Source organism: Oculina patagonica, chromosome 5 (assembly GCF_052425735.1).
Source record: "Oculina patagonica isolate OP01 chromosome 5, crgOcupat, whole genome shotgun sequence".
Taxonomy (NCBI): Eukaryota; Metazoa; Cnidaria; class Anthozoa; order Scleractinia; family Oculinidae; genus Oculina; species Oculina patagonica.
The window spans coordinates 20,200,935-20,228,022 of NC_135762.1; the positions used below are offsets into that span (position 1 = coordinate 20,200,935).

At 38.2% G+C, this 27,088-nt stretch overlaps 3 protein-coding genes and 1 pseudogene across 4 annotated transcripts in view; 3 read left to right on the plus strand and 1 right to left on the minus strand.

Moving 5' to 3' along the window:
* LOC144653189 (uncharacterized) overlaps positions 1-27,088 on the minus strand; it is a 467,538-nt gene that overhangs the window by 128,295 nt on the left and 312,155 nt on the right. The gene's annotated exons all lie outside the window — the stretch shown is intronic.
* Positions 898-16,114, plus strand: LOC144655052 (uncharacterized). Its single transcript, XM_078515273.1, has 8 exons — positions 898-963; positions 1,878-1,949; positions 9,791-9,862; positions 9,956-10,027; positions 10,769-10,840; positions 13,155-13,226; positions 14,051-14,122; positions 15,997-16,114. Coding segments are annotated over exons 3-8 (408 nt in total). The 5' UTR covers positions 898-963; positions 1,878-1,949; positions 9,791-9,860.
* The window catches only part of LOC144653167 (uncharacterized), a 300,092-nt gene continuing 293,813 nt past the window's right edge, over positions 20,810-27,088 (plus strand). For both annotated transcript variants that reach the window (XM_078513101.1, XM_078513103.1), the window contains exons 1-2: positions 20,810-20,868; positions 21,223-21,294. In XM_078513101.1, the coding sequence (XP_078369227.1) occupies positions 21,239-21,294 (56 nt within the window). In that variant the 5' untranslated portion in view covers positions 20,810-20,868; positions 21,223-21,238. The remainder of the gene's footprint in view (positions 20,869-21,222; positions 21,295-27,088) is intronic.
* Positions 21,994-23,207, plus strand: LOC144654089 (uncharacterized; annotated as a pseudogene).

A 27,088-nucleotide genomic window follows, 5' to 3' on the forward strand; every position in this document is an offset into this window, starting at 1 on the left:
CATAGGGATTTCTCTTCAAACGCTGTCCGTTTTCTACCAAACGGAGTGTTTACTAACCTTTTAATACTGAAATATCTGTAAGTAAAATTATTAGGCGCGCTTTTCCGCCGCGAGTGACTCTTCTCGTTTCAGGCTTAGCGAAAATCTAATAAAATAATCCGTTTTTCTCTCAGGAAAAATCTTTGTTTTATTTAAATGATAACCCTATGTCTGATCGATTTTCCAAGAACCTGGGGCCCAGCACCCAAAACAGCCCGGGATACTACAAGTCCCTTGCCCTTCCCCCAGACTAGAAGGTTGTCACCTCAGGAGCCCAGCTGACAGCTGCCAGACCAGCAGGGTACCTTCTATACAGGGAACCCGCGACTGGTGTCATTCAAAATATTCACAGACTACAAAGGGAATTCGAAGTTTAGACAAAGGGGCCAGAACCTAGCTAGGCCCAGCTGTCAAAAGTGACACCCTCCCCTCCCCCCAGCTTTTGACGGCTACCCGCCAGCTGGACACCAGCAGATAGCCCAGAGCCTGGGCAAGGTTCCCAAACCATGGTTGACGCCAAGCCCCCTCAAGTTAAGGTTGCTGGCTAGACTTGAACTCGGGCTTCGCCCGAGTTCAAGCGAAAACCTTGCGGCCAGGTTTCTGCGAATTCGCTGAGATATTTTAAATTTTGGGTTTTTTTTTTTGGTTTTTTTTTTTTTTTTGGTGTTTTTTTTTTTTTTTTTTTTTTTTTTTTTTTCCCCATATATTTATTGTCACTATCTACTGGCCGGTATTCTGCAGAAAATTACGACCGCCACCCCCGTCTTCACAAAAATGCTGCCACGCGCGCTTTTTCGACCTAATAAAATAATCAATCTTCATTATTTATTTACTCTATGGATACTTTCAAAGAAACTTCTCTTCAAATGTTATCACGTCTCTACCTAACGGAGTTTTTAACAACCTGACACGTCTTAAGGAACTGTAAGTAAATTGACGTACCTTAAACGATAGAGTTATGTTAAGCACTCAACATAGGACAGGAAATTATTTTCGTCGTACGCCAGTACTGCATCTAGTGCGCTTGTCAACAGGGAGTTTACAGTTGATTTCAGTTTACTTTGGCCGCCCGCTTTGCGAAGTTCGCTGGGAGATTGGAAACTTTGTTACAAAGATGCCAATTACGTTGCAATTTTACGAATCAAATTGCGAACTTCGATACGAAATTCCCAAATTCCCAAGCGTGTGCCCAAATGAACTTCGCAAGTTTGCTAGTTGAGGAGAAACAAGACATGCTTCTCGGAAGTTATGGAAACAAATGTCACGAAAATAAATATATAAAAGGTTCAAAAACATCAATTCAGTGAGCCGTAAACATGAGTGTCTCAACAAATAAGTATTCCCTGTCTCGTTAAATCAATTTTACATAAAGATGGGTAAACCATCCAGTTTCATCTGGCTTACAAACGCAAACACTTGAAATTGAAAAATGTGCGTCACAAAAAAAATGCGCGATCACTGGTGTGAAAGGTTGTCTTACACTTCAACTTTCCTTGACCAGTTCTCAAGTCATCGAGTTCAGATATCACTATGACTTTCAAAGCAACCTAAGTAAACTCTTTTCTTCTCACCTACCAAACTTGGGATGTTCAGTCGGGCTGAAGTTGGGAACTTTGTATTGAAGTTCGCAATTTGATTCGCAAACTCGTAACGTAATTAGCAACTTTGTAACAAAGTTTCCAATTTCCCAACGAACTTCGCAAAGCAGGCGGCCAAAGTAAACTGAAATAAACTGTAAGCTTCCTGAAATATTAAAGAATAGTACAGAGAAATTTCTTACTTTTATAACAAATATATAACGTATTGCATGGGTATACAGTTTTGAATCCTTTATACAGGGATTTTTCTTCAAACGCTGTTACGTCTTTTCCTAACGGAGTGTTTAATGACCTGAAGAATCTGGAAAGGCTGTAAGTATTTAACGTGAATAGCAAACAATAGCTCACTATACGTACATGTGTGAGCTGGTTTTGATAACTTGATATTACAGGGCTTGAATTAATTTGCTATTACTTACTCATTGTCTTGATTGTGATCTTCACTGAAACTTAAAATTAAAGATAAACAAGAAGTGAGAAGCTTGAGAAGCTTAAAATCGGGCGCATAATAATTAGCTATCTGTTTTGACTTGAAAGGCAGGGTACAGTACAGTAAAAATCACTGGAAAAACAGTCACTTAAACCTATTCAGGCCGGGAGGGGGGGGGGGGGTGGGTTTGAGGCCCGCGCTGACTTTGGACGCTTATAACTTTTTCAAGATTCAACCAAACGCTGCCAAACTTTGCGCGTTTATCTAAAATTTATCTCGCAATAATTTGGTAGGATTAGTTATTGTGCCAGTAACTTGAAATCACCATGGCAACGTCATTTTGACAGGCTTGTTTTCCCAAATTTGAATTTTTCGTGTTTCTCTTTAATAATGAAAATCTGGAATGTTTTCAAGATTGCATTATTACTTAATGACATAATTGTCTCAATTTATAAAAATATATTTCGCACAATACAAATAAACGATTGAACTAGACGTCTAGAAAATATAAATTTGTAACATTTAGCAAAGTGCAGCCTTTTCGCAATACTTAAGAGGCTGTATCTGTAATAGTGGTGTGCCCGATCTGGCTTGTTAAATAGATTTCGCTCTTTTCTAGTGTGTTGCAAGACTTTCATGTACTTATACTAAAAACACAATTCACTTGACCGGATCATTAATTTTTTTCGAGTTTTTAAGGATTTTCGGTTCATCCGAACGAGCACTTGTAACGACCACTGTCAAGGCTTAAATTTACCACAACTTTGAAAATTAATTAAAAAAGAACTAACAACTTCTGTACCAAACAAACACTACAGCCTGTTAAATTATGTCTTTTTAATTTATCACACCAACTTTCACGAACATTGAGCTCGAATCAAGCTAGCAGCAAAACATTAATGACACCCCTATCACACACCTTGATGAAACACTTGAAAACGGCTCAAATTCAAACTTTATTTTTGAAAAAGTGAGGCGGTCTACTTCAATCAAACCAACGCAGCCGAAAAGTAGATGTAATAGAAAATGTTCCTATTGAAAAAAACTTTTTGGTCGGTATCGTCTTAATGAAATATTTACAGCTGTGTAAACTTGCCCAATTTCGAAGATCTTCATGTTTGGTTGAGGGACTCGTCAGGACGAGGAGTTTCATCACCTGGCCTCGCAGACATACCTCACACCTTCAGAAATAAAAAAGATTAGATATAAATGCAGTGCAGTTCAACTGAAAGAGAATAAATCGTGTTTAAAAATGGAAGCTCGACTTACATTTTGACTGTTACGGACGTCTACGGACGTACGGTTGTTACTATTGGAATTTCGCTCGATGATTCCACTAGAAATAACAATATTTGACATACAAACTTCGACTTAATGTAACCTATGAATCAGCTCAAGGCAGTAACTTTGTGCTTTTCCGTCCTTACTGGCGTACAGCAAAGATTTCCCATCGCAAAACGTTGAACGTCGAAGAAACAGCTGAAGAAACGGCCTGTCGGTCACTACTTCATGTATGAGGCACTATACGGTACACATACGGTACACAACGGTACTCCATATATGAAGTATATAACCGACCAATCGATAAACATGTTAGTTTGGTCTTCTTTACCTGATGCTTGTTGTTTTGTCGTGAAAACAACTTCGCTGTACGCCGGTAAAGAAGGGAAAGCACGAGGTTACTACCTTTATATAATTAACTGATTCAAACACTACATTCAGTCAAAGTTTGCGTGTCAAATATTGTTATTTGTTGTGGAATCATCAAGCGGAATTCGAACAAGAATGACCTTACGCCCGTAGAAATCGTTGAAATGTAAGTCGAGCTTCCATTTTTAAACACGATTTATTCTCTTTCAGTTGAACTGCAATGCATTTATATCTAATCTTTGGTTATTTCTGATGGTGTAAGGTATGTCTGCGAGGCCAGTTGATGAAACTCCTCGTCCTGACGAGTCCCTCAAAATGGCTGCAAACATGAAGATCTTCGAAATTGGGCAAGTTTACACAGCTGTAAATATTTCATTAAGACGATACCAAAAGGTTTTTTTCGATAGGAACATTTTCTATTACATCTACTTTTCGGCTGCGTTGGTTTAATTGAAGAAGACCGCCTCACTTTTTCAAAAATAAAGTTTGAATCTGAGCCGTTTTCAAGTGTTTCATCAAGGTGTGTGATAGGGGTGTCGTTATTGTTTTGCTGCTAGCTTGCTTCGAGCTCAATGTTCGTGAAAGTTGGTGTGATAAATTAAAAAGACATAATTGAACAGGCTGTAGTGTTTGTTTGGTACAGAAGTTGTTAGTTCTTTTTTAATTAATTTTCAAAGTTGTGGTAAATTTAAGCCTTGACAGTGGTCGTTACAAGTGCTCGTTCGGGTGAACCGAAAATCCTTAAAAACTCGAAAAAAATTAATGATCCGGTCAAGTGAATTGTGTTTTTAGTATAAGTACATGAAAGTCTTGCAACACACTAGAAAAGAGCGAAATCTATTTAACAAGCCAGATCGGGCAGACCACTATTACAGATACAGCCTCTTAATAAAGGCGGGGTTTAGGTGGCTGACGCATTTCAGTATTTTCCAGCCCTTACACTTTAATGGAACAGTATACAACTCTTAATCAGGTAACTACTGTTGTCAAGAAAATGATCACAACTTATTGACCAATGATTAGGTATTTGTTTAATACCATTACTGTAATAGCAACTGGTGAAGAATAGTAGTACTGACCCAAAGTGTAAGGGCTGGAAAACACTGAAAACCATTTCAGCCGCGTTTAAAGGAATCCAAAAAAGCTTTACTTATCCCATATATATTTGTTTTGCAGTATTTTGTTAATTTTTGGACGATTTTGGGGGATGTCTGGGAGGCGATAGTTTTTCTCAAAGGATTAGTAAAATTTAGACAAATAAGAATTATTGGAGATTTAATGTGATTTTAAAATTTGAATTTGAAGTTAAAAATTGGTGGACGGACACCAAACAGTCTCCTGACAACCCGGAGTGCTCTAATGCGAGGGGGCCAACTGTTTGGAGGTGTTTCCATTCTTTTCTTCAATCCCTTCTTTAAATCTCTTAAAGTTAAATCTCTTAAAGTAGAAAGTTTAAAGTGATATAACCAAGCATGGATTTTAATTCTCCCTCCCTTTCCATCTCCTTAGCCTTTCACCCGCACCTGTCCCTCCCTTTCTACTCTCATTCAATTTAATGTTTGTTTACAATTCAGTATCGTACTAATCTGTGCCAAGCAATCAGATAATAACAGAAATTTGCCTTAATTTTGATCTCCCATACCAAGACCTTAGAGTATAAACCGCTAATAAAACAAAACACACTTGATAATAATTATCTGAGGTTATACACCTTGCAGTATTAACGTACTAACGAACTTGATAACAAACCTCATGTCGTACTAAGGATTTTTACTGATCAACATAGAAAATAAGTTCACAATGGTTTGTTCCCAAAACGTGTTTTACTGTACAGAGGGTCTGTATATTGACCTTTATTAAATTCTCAACCTCGGATATTGCATTTCTAGCATTCTGATTGGTTCACTCAATCCCGGTTGTCAGCTCGTATACCTTAGTTTGACCTTATTTGGAAAATGATTGCGTTACTATTGGCAAGCTAAAATTTTTCTGCGGGAGCGACAGTTCTCAAAAAAATGGTTTTGAACAGCGAATTTGGCGAGCTTTATGAACAAGAAATAATTAGCGGTGCCTACAAAAACCACAGAAATACCATAGTAAATTTAACTACGCAAAACAAAAGGATAGATGCGAAAAGTGTAATTAATAATACTTTTAAACTGAACGCACAACAAGAGCGAGTGAATAAAGTAGAAAAGCAGCAAATAATTTACGAAAGAACGGCAAACTGACACAGTTTCATTCAGTGTTCGTCATAAAACTAGGCTCAGCACTTCATTAAAGTTTGTTACCTTTCAATCTTGGTTTTGTTCTTTCATTCTTCAATAAACCTGTTCCACTTTGAGCTCAATTTCGCTTCAAATAATATAGCAGTCTTGATGACAGCCGTGGAGCCGTAAAGAAGTACAATGTAAACACTTGCTTCGTTCGACTTGCACAAGACTTGTAGTTTCCAGAAAAGGTTTTGCTTCGGATATTCTCGTAAATCTTAACTGTTGTCACAATTTCCAGGATATTTAGACGACTTTAGAGGGGATTGTTTGAGGAAAATCTTCTGAAGAAAACTCTCTTGCTCGCTTTCCTCGTATGTTTCATTCAACTCAAGAAGTGAACACCGCGCCAGAAATTTTCGCGCCTCCTCGTACTATCACTTCGTTTACATCAAAATGAAATGTCCAGTCGATTTGAACATGCTTGAGAAGAATTTAATAAAACAATTATTCCATTCGCCCTTGTTGGATTCGAGTCGTTATAGCCATATCGTTGGCTATTTACCACCACGTATCCAACGCGGGCTCCGGGGGCACTCCCATACATGAGCTATATAGGTATGTGCCGCTGGAGGGTATGGTTTCAAGCAGTTTAGTCTGGGAAGGGAAGAAATCAGAGAGTTGGTCAGAAAAGGGTAGCATTGCCGGGAAACCGATCGACGGATGACAAAATAGTCAGAACGGAAGAGAAAGAGGCTTTCCAACGTAATATCTCGCGGCACGTTTTCACAGATGGTTTCCTAAACTGATTGATACAGTCAACAAAATGCAAGTCTGGGAAGGGTAGGGATTCAGTGTCTAGTAGTAGGGGCAATGCTGAACATGGTCTGGATAGGGTAAGGGCTCAAATTCCCAGCGGCACACCCCCACCCAAAAATATACCGGGTGCCCCCCCCGGGCGCGGGCTTCTGGAATAATTGTTAAGTAACTTGTATACCGTATTGAAAAATTCAGAACGAATCGACTTCTGCCCGCTACCATGATATCATGTTGAAAAATTAGCTCGTTCGAAACCGTAGCAAAATCGTTAGAGACAGACAAGATACAGCCGTTTACTGGCAGTCTTTGAAAATCCTGAATTGCGTCAAAATGAGCCAAAAACAAGTTTTAAAATTTTCTTTATCAATATGGTTCTTATCTTTTATTCAATTTTATGAACTGCTTTTATGCAGAACTGTCCACAAAGATTTCAATTTCCTCAAAGTTTCGGGACAAATGGATACAAAATATTTCGTGCAGAATGTAATTTGATTAAGCGAATGTTTTCACGTCTATAAATACTTCAAGCAGTGAATGAAAAACCGTTTTGTTTTCATCGATGAGAACCACTTTAAAATAGTTAATGCATAAAAAAATAACAATCAGATCAGAATACAATAATTATTAATGTAAGGTCTCGCTATTATGTCTCGGTAGAGATACTCCTTTTTTTTGTACAATAAGTAGTGAGTAGTGGGATACTTTTCTGTATTTTTGTAAGTGATGTGCTTTTGTGTGTTTGCAATTAAAAAGAAAAAAAAAAAAAAAAAAAAAGAGATACTTCTTTTTTGCAAGTTCAAATGTATGCAAATATAATTTCGTGTGAAATGTAATTCGATTCCATTGTCTTGTTTACAAACTCTTTCTTAAGAAAGTTGTATTTTCGTGAATAAAACCCATTGGCCTGTTTTGTTTTCCTGATCATGTTTGTCTGTGATTTTTACAAAACATGTGGTCTTTTTTTTCGGAACTTCAAGTTGTACAAAAATTCCTATTTTGAACACAGATGTCACTTCCGGAATTTTTCATCTAAAATTCAATTGGTATTTAATTATAATTATTCGAAGTTTTCATTTTCAAGTCATCTTTTCATTCGATAGCTTTACTGATCTCGTAAAAAATTCCATTCAAGTTCACACCAATACTGTACATTGCCAATGTTTTGCTGACGTCTTGAGAAGTGCCTTACTAACGTCACTAGTCAAATCTAAAATATATCCAAACCAAGTAGTTGTGCAAACATTTTACTCTTTGTGACAGGCGACTTTGACGCCCAACTGTGCGGAAATGAAAATCGACATACTTCTTGCTAAATATATAAAAAATAGTTTGAAAGTGGAGTCCGCCTCAAAAAAATGTACCGCCAGATCACACTGCTATTTGTAAAAACCAGTAAAGCGTCTAGTTTCAAAGTTTCCCACAAAAACATTGCGTGACATGAATGACTTGTCAAAGCAACTACAGTTTCACAATGGTGATTATTAGTACTTTACCCCTTAAGCTTTTTTTCTGTCCTCCCGCCGAAGCAAAGAAGAGAACCAGATTGCAGATTTGCCCAAAAGTCGACCCAGTGTTCCTACAACGATTTACTGTCAAAACTGAAATGAAACCGATTGGCCCAGGCTATCCCCGTCATTTTTAGCCGACAGGAGACTATCGTCTAGGACGCCCAAAGGGTAAACTATAAATCGGCCACGCCCGATTAATTAAAATGTCTACAGTATGGGGCCCTGTTCTCGGCCGGGTCCAGTTCTCGGCCACTTTGTGTTCAACGCGTTTTTTCGCGCCCCAGTTGAATTAAAAGAAAAATTTATTTCCATAAAACGATAGACTGATTCTTGTGCACTAAGTATCTTGAGTTTGATCCTTCAACTCGCTAAAAAAAGCTCACACGTCGAGTTTACGCGGAGCTAGGTGAATTTGTTTACGGCTCCTTAAAATTCACGGATGTAGTTAAATTCGTATTTTATCCAAAATCCCTTACCAAACAAGCTAATTTTTGGCATGTGAAACGTAGAATAATTTAGCTTTCTGCTTCAGTAACTTTTCGTTGAACCGTTGTATTTTTTTGGTCTTAATTTGTCTCGAAATGTTTTCGTTCGACTTTTGCGTATTTGCCAGTTCTCGGCCACCCTGCTCGCTATCACAGCTGCGGCCAAAATGAAAGAAAGAAAATTTTAAAAATAAAGTTCCATTAAATCTCTAAGTTTTGAGCTGACTCTTGTCTTGTCTATTATTTCTACAACACCGCTTAACTCTTTTAAGACGTTTTCACTGCAAAATAAACCATCTAAATGCATTGGTCACACAACGCAATTCTGAGGTTTTGCCAGAACCTGCACATAGGCAAGAAACTAGGCGCGTTAAAAACCTTCTTTTCTAAAGTAAAACAAAGCCTCATAAAATAATTTGGGATCGGCATAGCTTAAATAAGTTTACAGAGTGATTTTATGACTGTGAATATTCATTGAGCCTTTTTATACAGAAAATTACGCACATGCTTTTTGGTGGCCGAGAACTAGGCCCGGGTGGCCGAGAACTGGGCCCACAAACGGAACACTTATTTTTATTATTGCTCGGGAAAATTATGCGTTGACAAGCCGAAAGCTTTACACCAAAAAGCTGAATAATGTAGCTAACTCTGAGCGAAATTTCAAGTTTCTGCGGTTCTTCGAGGTAAGAAATACAAGTTTACGTCAAAAGTGGCCGAAAACTGGGCTCCATACTGTATTCATTTGGACGAATAAGAAGATAGATAGATAGATAGATAGATAGATAGATAGATAGATAGATAGATAGATAGATAGATAGATAGATAGATAGATACCTTATTTTGTTCCTGCTGGAGGCAGTTTAGTTAAATGGTTCGTGCTTAACTGAAACCAGAGTTAGTGGACAGCTCTTGAGTATATCACACTACGTTTTTATAAATAAATACGTCAGTAATAAGGTGCTTGCTAAATAGCTTTCTTATATTTCTTCTCCTCGTCCTCGCTCTCGCCATCGTCCTTGTACTCGTCCTCATCCAGTCCCTTTCTTAACAGCTATTTCGACAGAAATGCCATTTCATCTCTGCCAGACGATTTGTTCAGTGGCCCGACAAGTCTTCTAAAAATGTAGGTGGAATGTAGCTGAAGGGCGAATTATAAAGCTTAGCCACACAGCTATTACTTTTAACCACTTCCTTTGCTACTTCTTCCTTTTCTCAGGACGTTTTCCTCAAACACTATCAAATTTCTGCCAGATGGGATCTTTAACAACCTGACAAAACTTTCTTGGCTGTAAGCGAAATTTGGATTACTCTGCCTACTGTCTTAGATCAGTGCAAGGCTATGTGCAGTGTTTTGTGGTGGCATTTCCGCCGATATGGTGAACAATGTTAATTCTGTTTGCAGCTGATCCACACGCACTGAGTATTGACACTGTTTGCTGCGTGTAGGTATCCAAACTGGCCAACTACAGCAGTGGAAGAGTTTTTTTTATTTTTCCTTTCACCTCTCAGTAATGTCCCTTCGTTTGTTTGGCAATTCTACCTGCCTGAAATAGTTTCACGTTATCTTAACAGTGTTTCATCACATTTCCAAACACCAAGAATAGAGTTAAAAATGCGACCCGCAGTATTTTTGACGAGCTTTGAGGTGTTTGGAAATGTGGTGAAACACATTCTCAGGTGTTTGATGTATCTTCGCAATCAAAACCAAAAATACGGAGAAAACAACAACAAAAAATTGTAAAAATCCATGCTTATTCAGATAACATATCCAAACCACCGTCACGGTTCTGTTTTCGTTTGTTTTAGCCTGATGTATTATCAATGAGTTTGAGAAATTTAGATCAAAATTGTTCATCTGTTGTCATGGCAGTCAGTCCATTAAAGTGTCCTCAAGAGTGGCAAAGTATTTAAATGATTTAAATATCAAGATGTTTAACAAACGATAAGTGAAACCAAATACGGTAACCATAGTTGTTATATTTTATATCTCATATCTTAGTCAATAATATTATATTTTCCTTTTTAACAGCGATTTCTCTTCAAACGCCATTGAATTCTTACATGATGGGATGTTTGACAAGCTAACTAGACTGCAGTGGCTGTAAGTGCAACATTTAAAGCACATAAAAATCAAACAAAGTTTGAAAAACAATCGTTTAACATTCATTGTTGAATAGTGCAATTGTCTGATATTTAACAATTTACTCCGCGAGTGAATAATTTTCGTGCGTTGGTCTTTTCTCACTACTACCCGAGCAGACATTTTTTACGCTGACATTTAAACACTGCAAGTTATCCGTGTACTAACTTATCTCACAGGGAATTCCTGTATAAAACATATCTATGAAAAACAATACAACCTGTAACAACCTCTTCACTTCTTATATTTCGATAGCTTTACTGGTTCCAACATCAGGTTTTTATAAATCGAATGTTAAGAGCGAAAGAATCAAATGAATTTCCCGACAACATTTCCAAAATTTTTTCCTAAACAGGACGTTCCCAGAATTTTTCTGTAACGGGAAGATGCATTATAACATGTCGGTATCCCGCAGCTGATCTACTTTATGTCCCATGAATCATAATTCAATATTACAGCTACAGTCCCTATAGCTAAGACCTCGGGCATGTATTCTCAGTCTCAATGCGGTCCTAAAAACTACATATGAATAATTCTAAAAGCAACCAACGTTTACCGTATAATAACACGATTTGTAACTTTTCGTTCTTATAGTTTAATCCTGTCCATGTAACATTTGAAACCTGTGATTGATGCAAGTTATTTATAACGATTAACCATGCGTTTGAGTTTTCGTAGTCATCGTGGCTACCGGCATAGATCACAGGCGCGTGCGCTCTTCGACGGCGCGCAACATGACGGCCTCTCTCCAGAAATAGGTTAACATGAACGTTAAAGTTAACGCCTATTTAACCCTCGGACGTACAAGCAAAATCATACCCCCACCATCGTACAATGGGGAGTGGGCGTCGATGGAACCCCTAGGCCTCCCCAGAGTTTCGAACTATTACGGCACAGCTAAATATTTTTGCACTGAGTAGAAAGCCAATAGCGAACTCTAAACCATGACATATTTTTGCTTAGCTATGAAGTCATATGACGTCACGTGACGTCATTATGGCCGCCACTTGGATCCGCCTTCTGGGATTTCCCCATTATCTTAGAAAGTCGAAAAATAACAAAAGTTGATGCAAAATCAAGCCAGAATGCTTATGAAATGCAAAAAATAATCACATCGTGCAATCTCTTTCAAAAAGCTGGCAAAATAAAGAAAAATGTAAAAAAATAACATTTTTGGCAGGACGTGCCAAATTTAACCAATCAGCGCCGCCTACGCGGGAAAACCATTCAGTACGCGTTCAGGAAGCTTCGAAGTTAACGTAGCCTTGAAGAGTTTCTCACTGAGTGAATTGTGTTCGGAAAGAAAATCAAAGTCTTTTTGTAGTAAATGGGGCAAAATGAAGCCAAAAAATCGGATCTAGAAGCAAATGCACAAGGCGAAGAGACAAAGAGAGCAACTTCTTGTTGTCTTGCGAGAGTCGAAATATCGTTCACATGAATTGTGTATCATCGGTCATGGTTGGGGTTTAATCGACTTGAACACGAGAAAATAAATTTTATATCTCCAGCATTTATGTTAAATTCTGTTTATATATAAACCTACAAAAACCTACTAATTACGATGTTTTTGGCTATTTTCCCAAAATTTCCGACCATTTTCCAAAGATTTTCAAAGATCTTTAAAATATTGTCCGAAGGTCGTACGATTGTTTCCGAACATTTTCCAAGATTGCCAAGGAAGATCCGAAGATGTTTTTGACCAAAAATCGATGAACTTTGGCTTATTCATCATTGAAACAAGGAAAACTAGTCAGAAAACGTTTCGATATCGATAGCTTCACATGAGAAGATAACATGTTCCTCGTGTGAAGATATGATTTTTCTCAACGAGAGATCTCCTGTTATTTCACTCTAGTTTATGTTGTTTATGTTGTTTTTTTGCTCCCTTGTAGTATCGATCATTTGCGGCTTTTGCGCTTCGCGCTCGGGCCGCAATTGACACTACGCGGGCGCAAATAAACAATATCTCCTTAAAAAGTCATTCTATTGTCCTATTGACAGCTGTCAAAACAAGGTATACGCTGACCAGTATCAAATGACCACATCGCGGGCTCAGGTGTAGAACTGATTGAGGCTACATTTTTTAAAGTTTAACGCTGACCAGGTAATGGTTTTCATTGGACTGCGGGCTCGAGTCTTAATTTTTCCGTCTATGGTCAGTAAATAAAGATTTGAATTAAGGGTAAAGTAAATAACCGGGGAGCTCCGCTTTCAGGCTTGGCTAAATCTATTTAATACGATTAGGTGAATATATTTGGCTGACCTTATTTCTCAGGTCGTTTCATTCAAACGGTATTAAAGTTCTACCCAATGGAGTATTTTCAAAATTTCAAGATCTAGAATGGCTGTAAGACTATCATTTTTTTTTTTACTTTTTATCTCAGCCTGACTTAGAGAATTAAGAGAAGAGGATGACAAGCTTACTAAAAAAACCGTTGTGGTGGGGATATGGATATTTTCTAGAACAACTATTTTGTTCTATTTCCAGTCTTTGGGAGTTTATGCACAGACTGCTAGATGACAATGCGGTTTTGATTGATCGATTGTTTTAATTCTTATTTGGTGCTGTTTTTCATGGTAAAAAAGGACACATATATATGTTTGGTATATACACACTCAGTGATCTTGGTGTTTCAAGCAATCCTATTGGTTCGCTATCTTGGGCTTATGCCATTATTCACTCCCTATGGAGTGAAAAATGCGTGAAACAAAATGGTCGGCGCAAACTCACGGGTCTTTCCTTTGATATGGCTTCAAGCGCTTTGTTTCTGAGACAAAACTTTGACATTTCTAGTCAATTATTGTTATTTCTGACAGTATGTTTATTGTTTATTATATAATTAGAATATACTTCGAAATATCGTTATTGTCAGTGTTTTGGAACCCTACCTGTTTATTCAGAACTTCGCTCGAACTTCAAACTTTGTCTAGTATTGTTTTTCAAAATTTGACCTTCCAAATCGGGGGTGCGGCTTATTTACGGGTGCGGCTTATCCACGGAACTTTACGGGCATTTTAAACTAGAACGTATTGCAACTTCGGTAAATAGCATGATTTAAGGACTTCGTATAATTTTGTCAATATCGCAAATATGTGAGTTCTGTTAGGAACATAATATGCTACTTTTGAAAGCGCAATCGACGTTCAGCATCTATTCATTTTTTTTCGCAGGGTTATGTCTACAAACAAAATTTCATCTTTACCTACCGGCGTGTTCACTACAGCGAAATATCTACTGGAGCTGTAAGAAATTGAAAATTAGCTCACCAGGAGACACAATAGCGATCTTGTGATTTCTATCCCCATGTTAGTTGGAGAGTGACGAATCACCAAGCCATGGCCAACTGCCACATTAAAGTCGATAGAATCGATATTGAAACAGGTCGAAAACACTTTTATTGTTACACATAACCCATGCAGTGATTCTTAGACGGTCCGAGGTCGTACATTACGTACACACGTACGTCACCGGTTAAAACTTACTAAAATGTTTATATGAGCGTGTGGGGCATTTCGAGTCCAAAAAATCATTTCCTTAATAATAATTTCCTTTATAAATAAGCCACAAATCCTAATCCTTATAAGTTCAAAATTATAGAAAGAAGAAATTTTCAAGGTCTAATAGACGAGAGGGGAAGTTCTAACAGCTTGACGTAAGATTTTGCTGCTGACTTCTCTGAACTCGAATAATTATTTCCTCGCTATATCATAGGCTGAATTTTCTCTGGTAGCTTAATGTCAATTTCTTTTTCTTTTGTTCAATAAAATGAAATCGACTTATAATTCACAAGACCTTTTACGAACAGATTTTGCTTTTGGAGTCCCTTTGCTTTCCGATCTCTATGAAAAAATATCCAGTATCGACTGAAAAACTCGCGTAAACTGGCCTGACAAGCATTGTTAGGTTTCTTTTTCTGTTACTTCAAAAATACCTCAGATTTTTTTCAGCGGAATTTGCGATGGGTATGATCTCTTTTTGGTGAAAATTGAATTGTACATGTATTTGGGTAACAAGAAGCGATCTTTGGTTATCAGTTTACAATTTGTAGCAGAAAGTAAAATGTCGTAAGTGCGTCCGCGATGTTCCATTGTACTTTGTTTAAGTAAACGTCCGTTAACCCTATTCAGAACGGGCTTTGTTTAACGTCCAAAATATTTAAGCAATCGCAATGAAACTTATAGGATGTATAGTATGTCCAAACATCTTTCTTTTGCTATACGTCACGTAGGATGATAACGTCCCATCAAGTGACAATTACATCATGATGTCAAAACAGCCGCCATCTTGGATCCGCCTCTTGGATTTCAAAATTTTTCCCAAATGCCAGAAAACCACCCACAATTACTGCAAAGTACTTAAAATCAATAAAAATGTGCTTTAACGCCGTAAAGAGGTAAAAGTGATTTGCATTTAAGTTAATTTTCATTAATAGAAACACGAAAAGTACAAATTTGGGAAAACACGCCTATCAAAATGTCGTTTCCTTGGCGATTTCAAGTTCTTGACACAACATCCTATACTATCAAATTATTCTTAGATAAATTTTGATAATCTCACAAAGTTTGGCAGGGTTTGGTTGAATCTTGAAAAAGTTATAAGCGTTCAAAGTCAGTGCGGGCCTCAAAAGCCCCCCCCCCCCCCTCGGTCTGAATAGGTTTAAGTTAAATCTGAGACCATTTGCGAAATTAGTCTTGCATTCAAGTAGCAGACTTCGTACTATTGTGTGAGAAATTTTAATGTTAGCGCTCGTTCCGTTGCTTTTGCTTAAGAAAAAAGGGCGAGCATATTTCAAACCTAAATTCTGAAAATGGTTACCGTTTACGATCGAAATGCCCCATACATGAATTGTGCGAAGGTAAAAAGGAAAGGTTCGGAAAACCGTTATGAATGTCATAAACGACAAACAGATCGTTTTTGTAGTTGAGGACATTCACTTCAATCACCAAATAACCTTCTCACGTCATTTTCCTTCCCGCGAAGTTTAGATCTAAAAAACTTGCCGAGTCTGATGGCGCTAATCACAATAAAGGATGAAAAATTCTTATTATTGATTTCTGATATATCCCAATATATACTTTATTACTATTACTTGTTCCACTTTTCTAACCCTTTACAGTAGCCTGGATTCTAACAATATTCACAACCTCGAGGAAGATGTATTTTCCACTCTTACGAATTTAAATTACCTGTACGTTAAACAGTACTTTTTAAATGGCTTACAAGTAATCAAGTAGAATCACGCTTCCACTTTTAATTATACCAGCACGGGATTTTTGAGTTCAATGAAAACAAGTTAAGCAAACCGTCCGTCTAAGGTCACGAGGGTATACTTTTTATGCCTTCAAGTTAGAATTTTCAGTTCCAGAGAGTTTGAACTAAAACATTTGCCATTCAGTTGTTAAGGTTTTTTTTTTACAAAAACTCTTTATTTTATTGCATCCTATGTACGAATAGCATATAGGAATTTAGAACTTTTAGTTTTAAAGTACTCTCGATCTAAGTATATTGTTATAGTGTTATCCTTACCTAAGATGAGAGCTAATCATTATCCGGTAAACCAGAGTACTAATTAGCTAACCAGACAGCTAGTAAGGCTTATTGGAGTTACATTCATGCAGAAAAAGTACTGCTGCAGACTTGACCCGAAACTCGAAATCGAAGTCATGAAATGGACGATCCCGAGTGTAAAGAGTAGTGTCCCCCCCTCACATTTGATTTCCACTATCCGAAGCCTTCGTTTCAGTTGTTTAACTTTTTTGCAGGGATCTATCTTCAAACAGTATTCAAAACCTTTCGTCTAATTTATTCCGCAATACAATTCGACTCTATTTTCTGTAAGTAAAGTAATGTGCTGTTGAAACTACAATGTAATTGATAAATAATGACTTTTCATATAATTTTATATAGAAACATGACCTGTTTCTTTGTCATTAGTTGCTTAAGTAATAGCATATTTGTAGAAGCGTGACTTGTCTAAAATACAACTTATGTATCTTTATACAACTTTTAAAGGACTATGCCACCTAGTGAGTCTGCGCACTGAGGGCATTTATTTGCAATATCATCTGTCAAAATTCTATTTTTCCGCGCTGTTATAGACTTCTTTAACTCCGTTTGTTTGTTGTTTCATTTCTGACGATGTAAAATTTAGCCTCGATTTCACTAGCGACATGTAGACACGTAGCCGAACGACAAAATCACATTATGTACACACCAAAGAAAATGTAGCAGGGACATGTCCCAGAGACATGTTGCAGCAACACGTCCCCTCGTGTGTGCTGATAATTGTTGGCTCATGCAACACGAACTTTGCGGCAATTTTGTCCCTGCGACATGTTGCATGGAGTTCAACTCGTTGAACTTCGTGGGACATGTTGCAGGCACAAAATGTCACAGGAATGCGATGTACCCTCGTGTGGACGGTTCTGAACATGTTCCTGCAACAGAATTTAGCAATAACGACAGAGACGGCGACGCAAATTTCCCTTTCGTAAACGGTCGTTGCCATTTGAAACGGTCGATGCCATTTCTCAGAACGGTCGTTGCCATTTGAAACGGTCGATGCCATTTATACTTTGGACCAAATCGCATGAAAGGATCTTTCAAACTTCTTGAGAGCATCAGATGTTTGTTTAGAAATGTCAAGCGATTCCAAAAATTATTTTGGTTTTCTAGTTGAGGAAATATCCGAGCTTCGTTATACCATAAGATCGCTATGTTCTGGTTTCGAAGTGGACGAATTCTTCGAGCTTGTGCATGCTATTAATCGCTACGTTTTCGACATTCGGCATGCCGGTATGCACAAGCTCGAAGAATTCGCCCTGAATTCGTCCACTTCGAAACCAAAATTATTTTAAGAATCGCTTGGCATTTCTAAACAGGCATAGAATATTCTCATTAGGTTACTAAAGTAAATTGAGATATTTATCCATTCATTCGTTTGCGTGAGGTTTTCTGCAGTTTTCTGTTTCAATATTTCTTACTTCCGGGCTGAGCCCAATTTTTTACAAGTATTGAGAACATAGCGATCTTATGGTATACCGAAGCTCGGATATTTCCTCAACTAGAAAACCAAACTGATAATTTTTGGAATCGCTTGACATTTCTAAACAAACATCTGATACTCTCAAGAAGTTTGAAAGATCCTTAGATGCGATTTGGTCCAAAGTATAAATGGCATCGACCGTTTCAAATGGCAACGACCGTTCTGAGAAATGGCATCGACCGTTTCAAATGGCAACGACCGTTTACGAAAGGGAAATTTGCGACGGCGACGCTGTAGTCAACATCTTGTAAGAGAGGGTCCAGATTGAACTAAAATAACACCTTTTAGGTTAAATATGTTTTATTTTATTTTATTTACGAACTTCTTTTAAGAATTCCGCAATGGCCGTTTCTACTCGACAGTATCTACTCCCTGCAACATGTCCCCGATACATGTTCTTGCGTGTACACGTTTTGATGTTGTCGCTGCCACATGTCCCCGCTACTCGTCCCTGCTTCATGTACCTTGAGTGTGAACAACACATGATTTTGTTGCTGCTACCTGTCGCTGCGACTTGTCCCTGCGTCTTGTCCCCACGTGTGCGGAGACCTTTAGTCCCTTTAAATTTCACTGAATGACATTTATGGAAATTTAAAGTTAAGAGGGTGACGAATATAAAATCTGTCCTCCCACAGGCTCTAAGTGTTCTGTTCGTGTTGCAAAAAAACAGCCAACGGTTATTGTGCGACCGTGATTACCTTTTTGTCATTTGAATCAACAGCGACATCTGAGATGCAGCCCACTAAGATGTCGGCTTTTTTTAACCTGTGATAAAATAATAACGTCGGTTTTCCTCAGAGGACAGCAAAATAACAGCGCCCGTGTTTCTTGGTCAATAGCAAAACAGTAGAAATACTAACCCCAGATTTTATTTTTCTGTAGAGATCTTTCTTATAACGAAATTCAATATTTACCAACGGGGCTGTTTTGTTGTATGAAATTTTTAGCATCTTTGTAAGTATCTGACTATTACATAAAATTTGCAAGCAGGTCAATTTATCAGATAAACCAGGCACAAGACTACACTTACATTCCTTGGGAGAGGATCAGGGGGAGACGCAAATGAACCATATTTAAACTGAGAGCGGTTTGTGACCGGAAGTACTTAAGTTAATTTTAAACATGCGTTACTTCATTAACTTTCGTTCATGGGTAGTTTCTTGGACCGTGGGAAACTGGTTCAATTAATTTTATTAAAATTAGCATTGCTGCTGTAGCAGCCCTTATGAAAGTTCTGCTCCCTATATTGCTATTAGACTACACAGGGGACCTTCCTTTTCCAAGGCAACCGAGAGTGCAAAAAATATTAAGGCTAATAAAAGAGAAAGACTTAGAGAGAGCTTTTACGGTGCCAACCTATTACTATCAGTTAAAGTCCTCTTTAAAACAGTTGTTATCTTTGTTTATTCCATTACAATTGGTGGGAAATTTGTATACGTCCGATTTGGCCATGAAGAGAATAACTAGGAATTTGTGTAGCCGAACTGACAAAGAAAGGAGAGGGTGGGGGCAAATGCACGAAACATTTCACAGGTGAGGATGGGTAGGCGTGGGATTGATCGACTTTCCCATGGTCTTTGACGAATTCGAAGCCAAATCCTAGCAATCCAGGACCCCCTTAGTCTCTTCCTTTGTAGACTTGCAGTGTCTGTTGTATACTATTCTCTATCGAGTGTCTGGTAGTTTGGATTGTTCACGATTCTTTCGTAATGGACGGCGATGAAACGTCTACAAAACTATCTACCAGCTACCAAGGGGAACTTACAATTCGGCAAAAAGATGAGCCAAGACTTACAAGGCTAAGAATGAACCAACAGAAGGCGAATCGGAAGCGTTGGAAAAGGCAGTGACGGCTTCAGTGATAGTTATAGTATAGAAATCAATCAACAACTTCAATACCTTTTTAAAGACAGCTTTCAAATTAAACTCGATCAACTTTTTAAACTACTAAAATATTCCCGAATATGCGGCGGGGGCACACAAAGCTTGTGAAAGACGTTTATTAAAAACTCAGAAAATGTTACTTATTATCACGTCTTATTTAGACGCTTAGATTGTGTACATTAGTTTTATGTTATTCACTGTTCTCTACTTCTTATCGTTTTCGTTTTTTACAGGAACCTGGCTTCGAATAGTATTCACAACCTCACCGATAATTTGTTTTCCTCTCTTAAAGATTTGGAAATAATGTAAGTTTGACGAGTTGTTTCAACAGCTAACAGTGAAACTTCTAAATAACGAAGGGCCAAGGGACTAGAAAAATATGTTCGAAATAACGAGGTTTCGTTATATCGGCGTTCGTTTTCATATATTTTACTATTACTGGGTGGAGAATATCGTTCTATATAGCGAGGACTTCGTTTTATAAGGGTACGTTAATTCGAGGTTCTTCTGTACCTTAGATCTTCTTTTAATAAGCTGAGGTAGATGAAAAATAAATCGAGGAGAACATAAACAAATTTAGCGCTTTTTCAGGTTTTGGGCATAATAGACATTTTCAGAATACTGAAAATGGCGATACATTCTTATTTTGAAATAGTGTTCTAGCACTAAGATTTTTCTTTTTCTTTGCCCCTTTTCACGGTTTCTAACCGCTGTTAATTTCCGTGATAAGAAGTTAGTCCACCATGTGATGAATTTTTGAAACTTTAAATTCCTAATACAATGAATGCCAAAGGTTAATATTTCTGCAAATTCCGTAATCTGTGTAAGATTAGAATAGTCTTTTAACCCATGAGCCTCCCATCTCTTTTTGTAATGTCATATCAGAGCGTCTAGCGTCCTCCAGAGCACGAAAGGGATAAATAGTAAGTTAGTGTACCAGAGGAAAATATGGAAAGCTAACTGCTCAACACTAATCTGACACTCTTTCTACAGGGATCTTTCTTACAACAGAATTAAATACCTACCAAATGACTTATTCTGGATAAACTTACTGATACTGTAAGTATCTCAAAAATGGCGCAGATTACGAACCAAAAAATATTTCATTCTTTTAAAAAGGCAAAAAGATTTCGCGTAGAATAGTTTCCCTTCTCATTAATATTAAAAGCATTCTTTAAGAATGAAATCAGTTTTCAACTTTTGTTATTATGCGCGAATATTTCAACAAAAGGGTTCATATACATCAAAAACGACTGCAAGTTTTACCTTCCCTTTTATATTGTTGTTTATGGGAACGAGTTGGTTACCTTGACCAATCACAGAAAATAATTTAAATGTTGTTGTTTCGTTCCAGAAGCTTTCCTTTTGTACTAGGTTCTTTCCTCTCTAATCGCTTAATTTGTTTATTGCTAGATCTTTGCAGAATAACATGATAAACGTTATCTCATACAAGACCTTCCTCTACTATCACGACATTGCATCTTTGTACGTATTATAGCGAAAACCAATAATAATAATAATGATAATAATAATAATAATTTATTTCTCGCGCATTACATGAAAAATCTCAATGCTCTTAAAGTAATAAAAATATTTAAAAGTACAATATTATGATAAAATACTGAATTCATTAAAATTCGAAAATTCATTTTATTAAAAATACTAATATTCATATAAAATACTAAAGTTCATTATGAAATTCATAAATTCATTATAAAACTGGCTAAACTTCATTAAAAAATATATACTAAAGATCATTATTAAATAAAAAAGTTTTAAGCTTAGTTTTAAAAGTGTCAACCGATGGGGCACTTCTAAATAAGTTTATTTATGACAGCTTTTCCCATTTTACCAGCGTGGTAATGTCTATGGACTTCTTAAATCACATACATACGATGGCCCAGAAGGCTCACAGTTCAGTTTAGATTTTTCACAGTTCAGTTTAAATTTTTCACAGTTCAGTTTAGTTTTTTTTTCAGTTCAGTTGTAGATTTTTCACAGTTCAGTGGTGATTTTTTACACAGTTCAATTGTGATTTTTCACAATTCAGTTTTATTATTATCAGTCCTTCCCAGTCCCTTTTATTGTTGACATCCGGGCTTCTATTAAGTTCAGAAAAGGTGGGAATTTTGATTCGTAACGTCGGCCATCTTGGTTAATACATTGCATTCAAGAAGGGCAAAAATGCCGTTGCCACTTTACTCACCATGCATGAATTTGAACGGTATTCCTGGGGATGATCAATTAGAACTAATAGCCAGCTATTTTAAACAGGGATACACCAACTTGGAAATTGTGGAGTTTTTAAAACTTCACGGAATAGAAATCAGTTTATCGACTGTCAAAAGGGGACTTCAAACCTTAGGCTTATCGAGAAAACCGGGCAATATACCTAATGATGAGTTAAAGCAGGTAATAGAGAGAGAGAGATCGGCGGAAGTGGTTGCTTTGTTGGCTATCGCATACTCTGGGCCTGACTCAGAAGAAAGGGATATTTTGTCAAGAGATGAAGAATCATGACAATGTTAAGAGAGATTGATCCAGAAGGAGTTGAAAGCCGAAAAAGGAAGAGACTTCGCCGAAGAACTTACCAAGCAAAAGGGCCAAACTACGTTTGGCACATAGATGGTTACGATAAACTTAAACCCTACGGATTCTGTGTACATGGAGGCATTGATGGATTTTCAAGGAGGCTAATTTGGCTTGAGGTAGGAACAACAAATAACAATCCTGAGGTGATTACCAAATTTTACCTTGATGCATTAAAACAAGTTGGTGGCTTGCCAAGAAAAGTAAGATCGGATGATGGAACAGAAAACAGTATGGTGGCAGCAGTTCATACATTTCTGAGGTCAAGCCATAGTGACGAGGATGGAGGACTTGGTTGTTTCCTCACTGGCAGATCCACAGCCAATCAGAGGATTGAAGCGTACTGGTCACATCTAGTGAAAGATGGTCCTGGATGGTGGATAACCTTTTTTAAAGATTTACGTGACTTCGGTCTATTTAATGACTCAGATCCAGTTCACATTGATTGCATCCGATTTTGTTTCATGCCTTTGCTAAGGAAAGAGCTCTATCAAGTGGCCGAATTGTGGAATCAGCACATTATATCATCGAGCAAATTTGGAAACAGTAGTGGTCCAAGGGGAAGACCTGATTGCATGTTTTTCCTACCGCATTTGTACGGTACAGATGACTTTAAAGTGACTTTTGGTGAAGATGAAGTGGAGGAGTTCATTGATCACTCTACTATGAGCCCACCCGATTACAGTGAGGATTTCAAAGAATTTGCTCTGACTATCATGAATGAACTTAACCTTCAAGAGCCACATGATGTTAATACTGCTCTTGAACTCTACATTAAATTGCTAAAAGAGGTAGAAAAGTTAACATAAGTATTTCTTCCTTCGAGAAGCTGCTTGGCATGCAAGTTTATTCTCATTACTAACAGGTACCACTGAAAAGTGTACAGACCTTTTGTGGTGCTTGCCGTTACATCTCCACCCTTCCATTGATGGGCAAGCAATTTTCAAAATAGAACAGATATATACTCCATCTTGTTTGTTTAGTGAATTCGCTGACTTGTAAGAGTAAGTTGAAAACACTGACCAACCTAAGACGCAGCAAGTCAATGAAACTCAATCCAAAAGGTTCACGATGGCTTAGCGAGGTCAAATTGTCACATATAAAAACAAAAGGTCTTATGTTAGGGAACCTCTGCTTAGTAATAATCCACTAAAACCCATGTTACACAATATCGATTTCCCAGGTATCACGACTGAGAACATTAGTAAACTCTTCCCTGAATTCGACATAGTTGGGATATGTGGAAGGAATCTCTAGAAGGGGGCCACATGTGTGGGCAATAGGTCTTGCCCTTAAGCCCTCGCATTTAATAAATGTTACCTCTATTTTCTTGCCAACTAGGATATCCATTCCTGTTGTGAATTGCAAGAACGTTTGCAGCTTTGACATGTCCAGACCTCTAATAAATCTTTGCAAAAATTTAAATGCATCCCTTTCTCCCTCATTTACTGGATTCGAGATGAGACAAGATAACACTTTTTTTGTTGTAGGTTTGAGAGAATCATACAAAGCCTCAATGTTTGAAATAGCTTGGAATGGGGGTAATGCTTCAACTCCTCTAGAAAAGGTTGTAACGATGCAATCATGAGATGTGGTTTCTGAACTAACTCTTGCCTGACTATTTCAAGAATAACCTTGTTAAGGTTTCCATTATTTACCACCCTCCTACACTGAAACCTTTCAAGGAAATCACTGAACTCATCTCCCTCATCGGGAAGTTCATTCTTCCTCATGTCATCTAAAATCAACTCCTCTTCCACTGGGGATAAATATTTTGTGAAGGAGTCAATAAAAAGGTTATCTGGAACTTGGTCGCCAAAGAGGCAGTAGCATACAAATGCCTTTGACAAAAATGTGGGAAAATAAGAAACAGTCTCTTATCTCTTAACCAAAATTCTTCCCACAGCCTCCCATTCTTTTACAAAGTGTTCATGTCTTACAAAGGGGACCCTTTCCCTTTCCCCAATGGTCATTGAAATTGAGAATTGGCTCCAAAATAAAGTATATACCTCACAGTTTACACCAATACCTACCCCTGGTTCTAAGTCACCCCTTTCATTAATAATACGAAAGTTAATATTACAGTTCATTACACTGGGGTCCTTAAAATGTTCAATTAAATCAGTTCTTACACAGGTGCGGTGAATTGTAAGAATTCTTTCTTGAAGCTGATCTCTTGAATCTGAGTTGGGGGAAGAAGGGGGTCTTTCTTCTGCAGAGCCTTGGCCATAGTTGGTACTCTCTTCAGTAAGAAGCCTTGAGGAATTGCCACCTTCAGTCACACTGCCATTTGATCCTTCATTTACTAACACTCTTTCAGAGGAACTGGGACTTGATAAAGCTGCTACTCGCCTGGACCTTATTTCATCCACAGTAAGGGGGACTGAGTTTTCTGTGGCATCACTTCCCCCTCCATCAGCGATCCTGGAAGATTCATATTCTCTGTCCTGTTCGCATCGAATACACTCTTCACCTTCCAAAAATGTACAGCTACATACTGAGCACACAACACGCTTACTGACACCTGATTCTACCTGTGAGCTGTTCCCACTGCTTGGCTGCTCAAAATCTCCAGGTTCATCTGCAAATTCTGAAAATATTGCATCTTTATGTTGTCATCTTAGATAAAGGTAGGTTGCTGATGGGTAAAGGCCTTTTTCCTTTAAGTAACTTTCAATAGTTCCATCACCAGGAGTAGTAGAGAGGGGATTCGACAAATACCACCTTACATAGTAACCGCTTTTTTCACAGCTGGTGTTTGTTATTGGCGATGAGTCATGATATTACAACGTCTAAAAATATCATTCGGGTAATCCCCCGACACCCACGCACAAATTTGCATGCCTTGTTTAGACAAGCCCTTGACTGAAAGTGTCACGTCACGCTTTCCGCTCAACTTCACTTAGTTCCTTGCCCCCAGGTGGGGATAGGGCCGGTTTACACAACTTCATGGGCTAAAAAAACATCAAAATTTCATTGCAAAAACCTTCAAACAGAAAAAACGCCAAAAGATAAATGCCCAAAATGTGAAAGAGAAGTCCTTTTATCAACCCTTTATTGCTGGTTTTAAAGTAATGGCTTTTAGCGAGACCTCGTCAGCCGCGAACAAAGCAAGACAGTTTGACGAGTTTGTTGAGCAACAAATTGAGCGAATGCCTCAAATGTCGGACCCACTTCGTGAAGTTGTCCGTAACATACTGGATGAGCCCATCCCTCTTGAAGTGCAAAAGCGCTTACTAAAACCGATGCTTTCACAAAAGTATCACCCAAAACCACCTCAGCGACTTCGTCGCAAGGAAAAGAAGGAGCAACAAAGGAAGATCATTCAAAATGAATTTGATCCCTTTTTACCACACGGAAATCGGGTGGTAACAAATTATCAAAATGAGATTTTAAACCTTCTTGATGCCACAGAATACGAGGGGGAAGAGACGGGGGGTCGTTTAAGGGGACGGAGTTTTATTCGATGGCGCTTCATCAGAGGTCTGGAAAAAGACCTTACACCAAACTTTATGGAAAAAAATTCGAGAAAACGTAAACACCGCGTTTTATATCAGACATGTTTACTCGTATCAGTTGCCCAACATTGAAGATGATACGGTCATTGTCTACTACATTAACAAAGGCTCACCTTGGATTAATAAGCTTTCTGCAGCGAGAAAATGGTTGAGCGAACAGGAGACAAAACGCCTGGCCCCTGACAATATCAAAAGACCTTCTACAAAGTGGAAGTTTGTAAGCATTTTTAATGTTGATGTAAAGGTTGTGCTTGACCGTCAACCACTGTTGGGCACAGGCCCCTTACCAGAATGGCTGCGCAACCTTGCACATGGCCGGTCGATGGTTGCGCTAGATACCTATAGAGATAATTTGTGTCTATGGCGTTGTATTGCTGTGCACCAAGGAGCGCGTATTGATCGAAGCACAGAAGCAGCCCGTCGTCTCGCAAAGAGTTTCTTCGAACTCGAAACTGTGCCGACCGACTGTTCAAAAACATCTCTTGATGAATTTGATAAAGTTGAAAGGCATCTGAATCAGGGTGCTGCTTTCTCTGATTGGCTCGGCATCCGAGTTTATGAGCCTGTGCGAGAAAAAAGATGCGGAAGTCGTATGGCACCTAAAAAGAAACCCTCCAGCTATGCTGAAGAACATTCTGACAATCGGCATTTACGAAGGGCACGCGTTTGTCATTAAGGATATTGAAAGGTTAGCCAAGACGTGTGCATGCGCCCATTGCAAAGCAAGATTTACACAAGCTTGCCACCTTAAAGCCAAGACGTGTGCATGCGCCCATTGCAAAGCAAGATTTACACAAGCTTGCCACCTTAAACGCCATTACCAAACTTGCAGCCAAGGAAAAACAATAATCGATTGCCCGGGCAAAAAGGTTGAAGAACCGCAGACAAGCTTTGAGAAGGCTTTCTATCCAAGCCATCAAGCTTCCAAAGAATCGCTTCGGTGGCTTGACCAAGAAGCCAAGCGGCGGAAAATTCACATTCACCACGCAATGTGCGGGCATGGTGGCGAGCGTTGGGATGAGCGCGCACCTGTCGACGGGTACGACCCTATTTCAAAAACTGTATTTCAATACCACGGCTGCCACTGGCCATGGCACGGGTGTCGAAAATGTTACCCGCAAGACCGTAACAAAATCATTGACCGCAACGACCAAACACGCGAAGACAGGTTC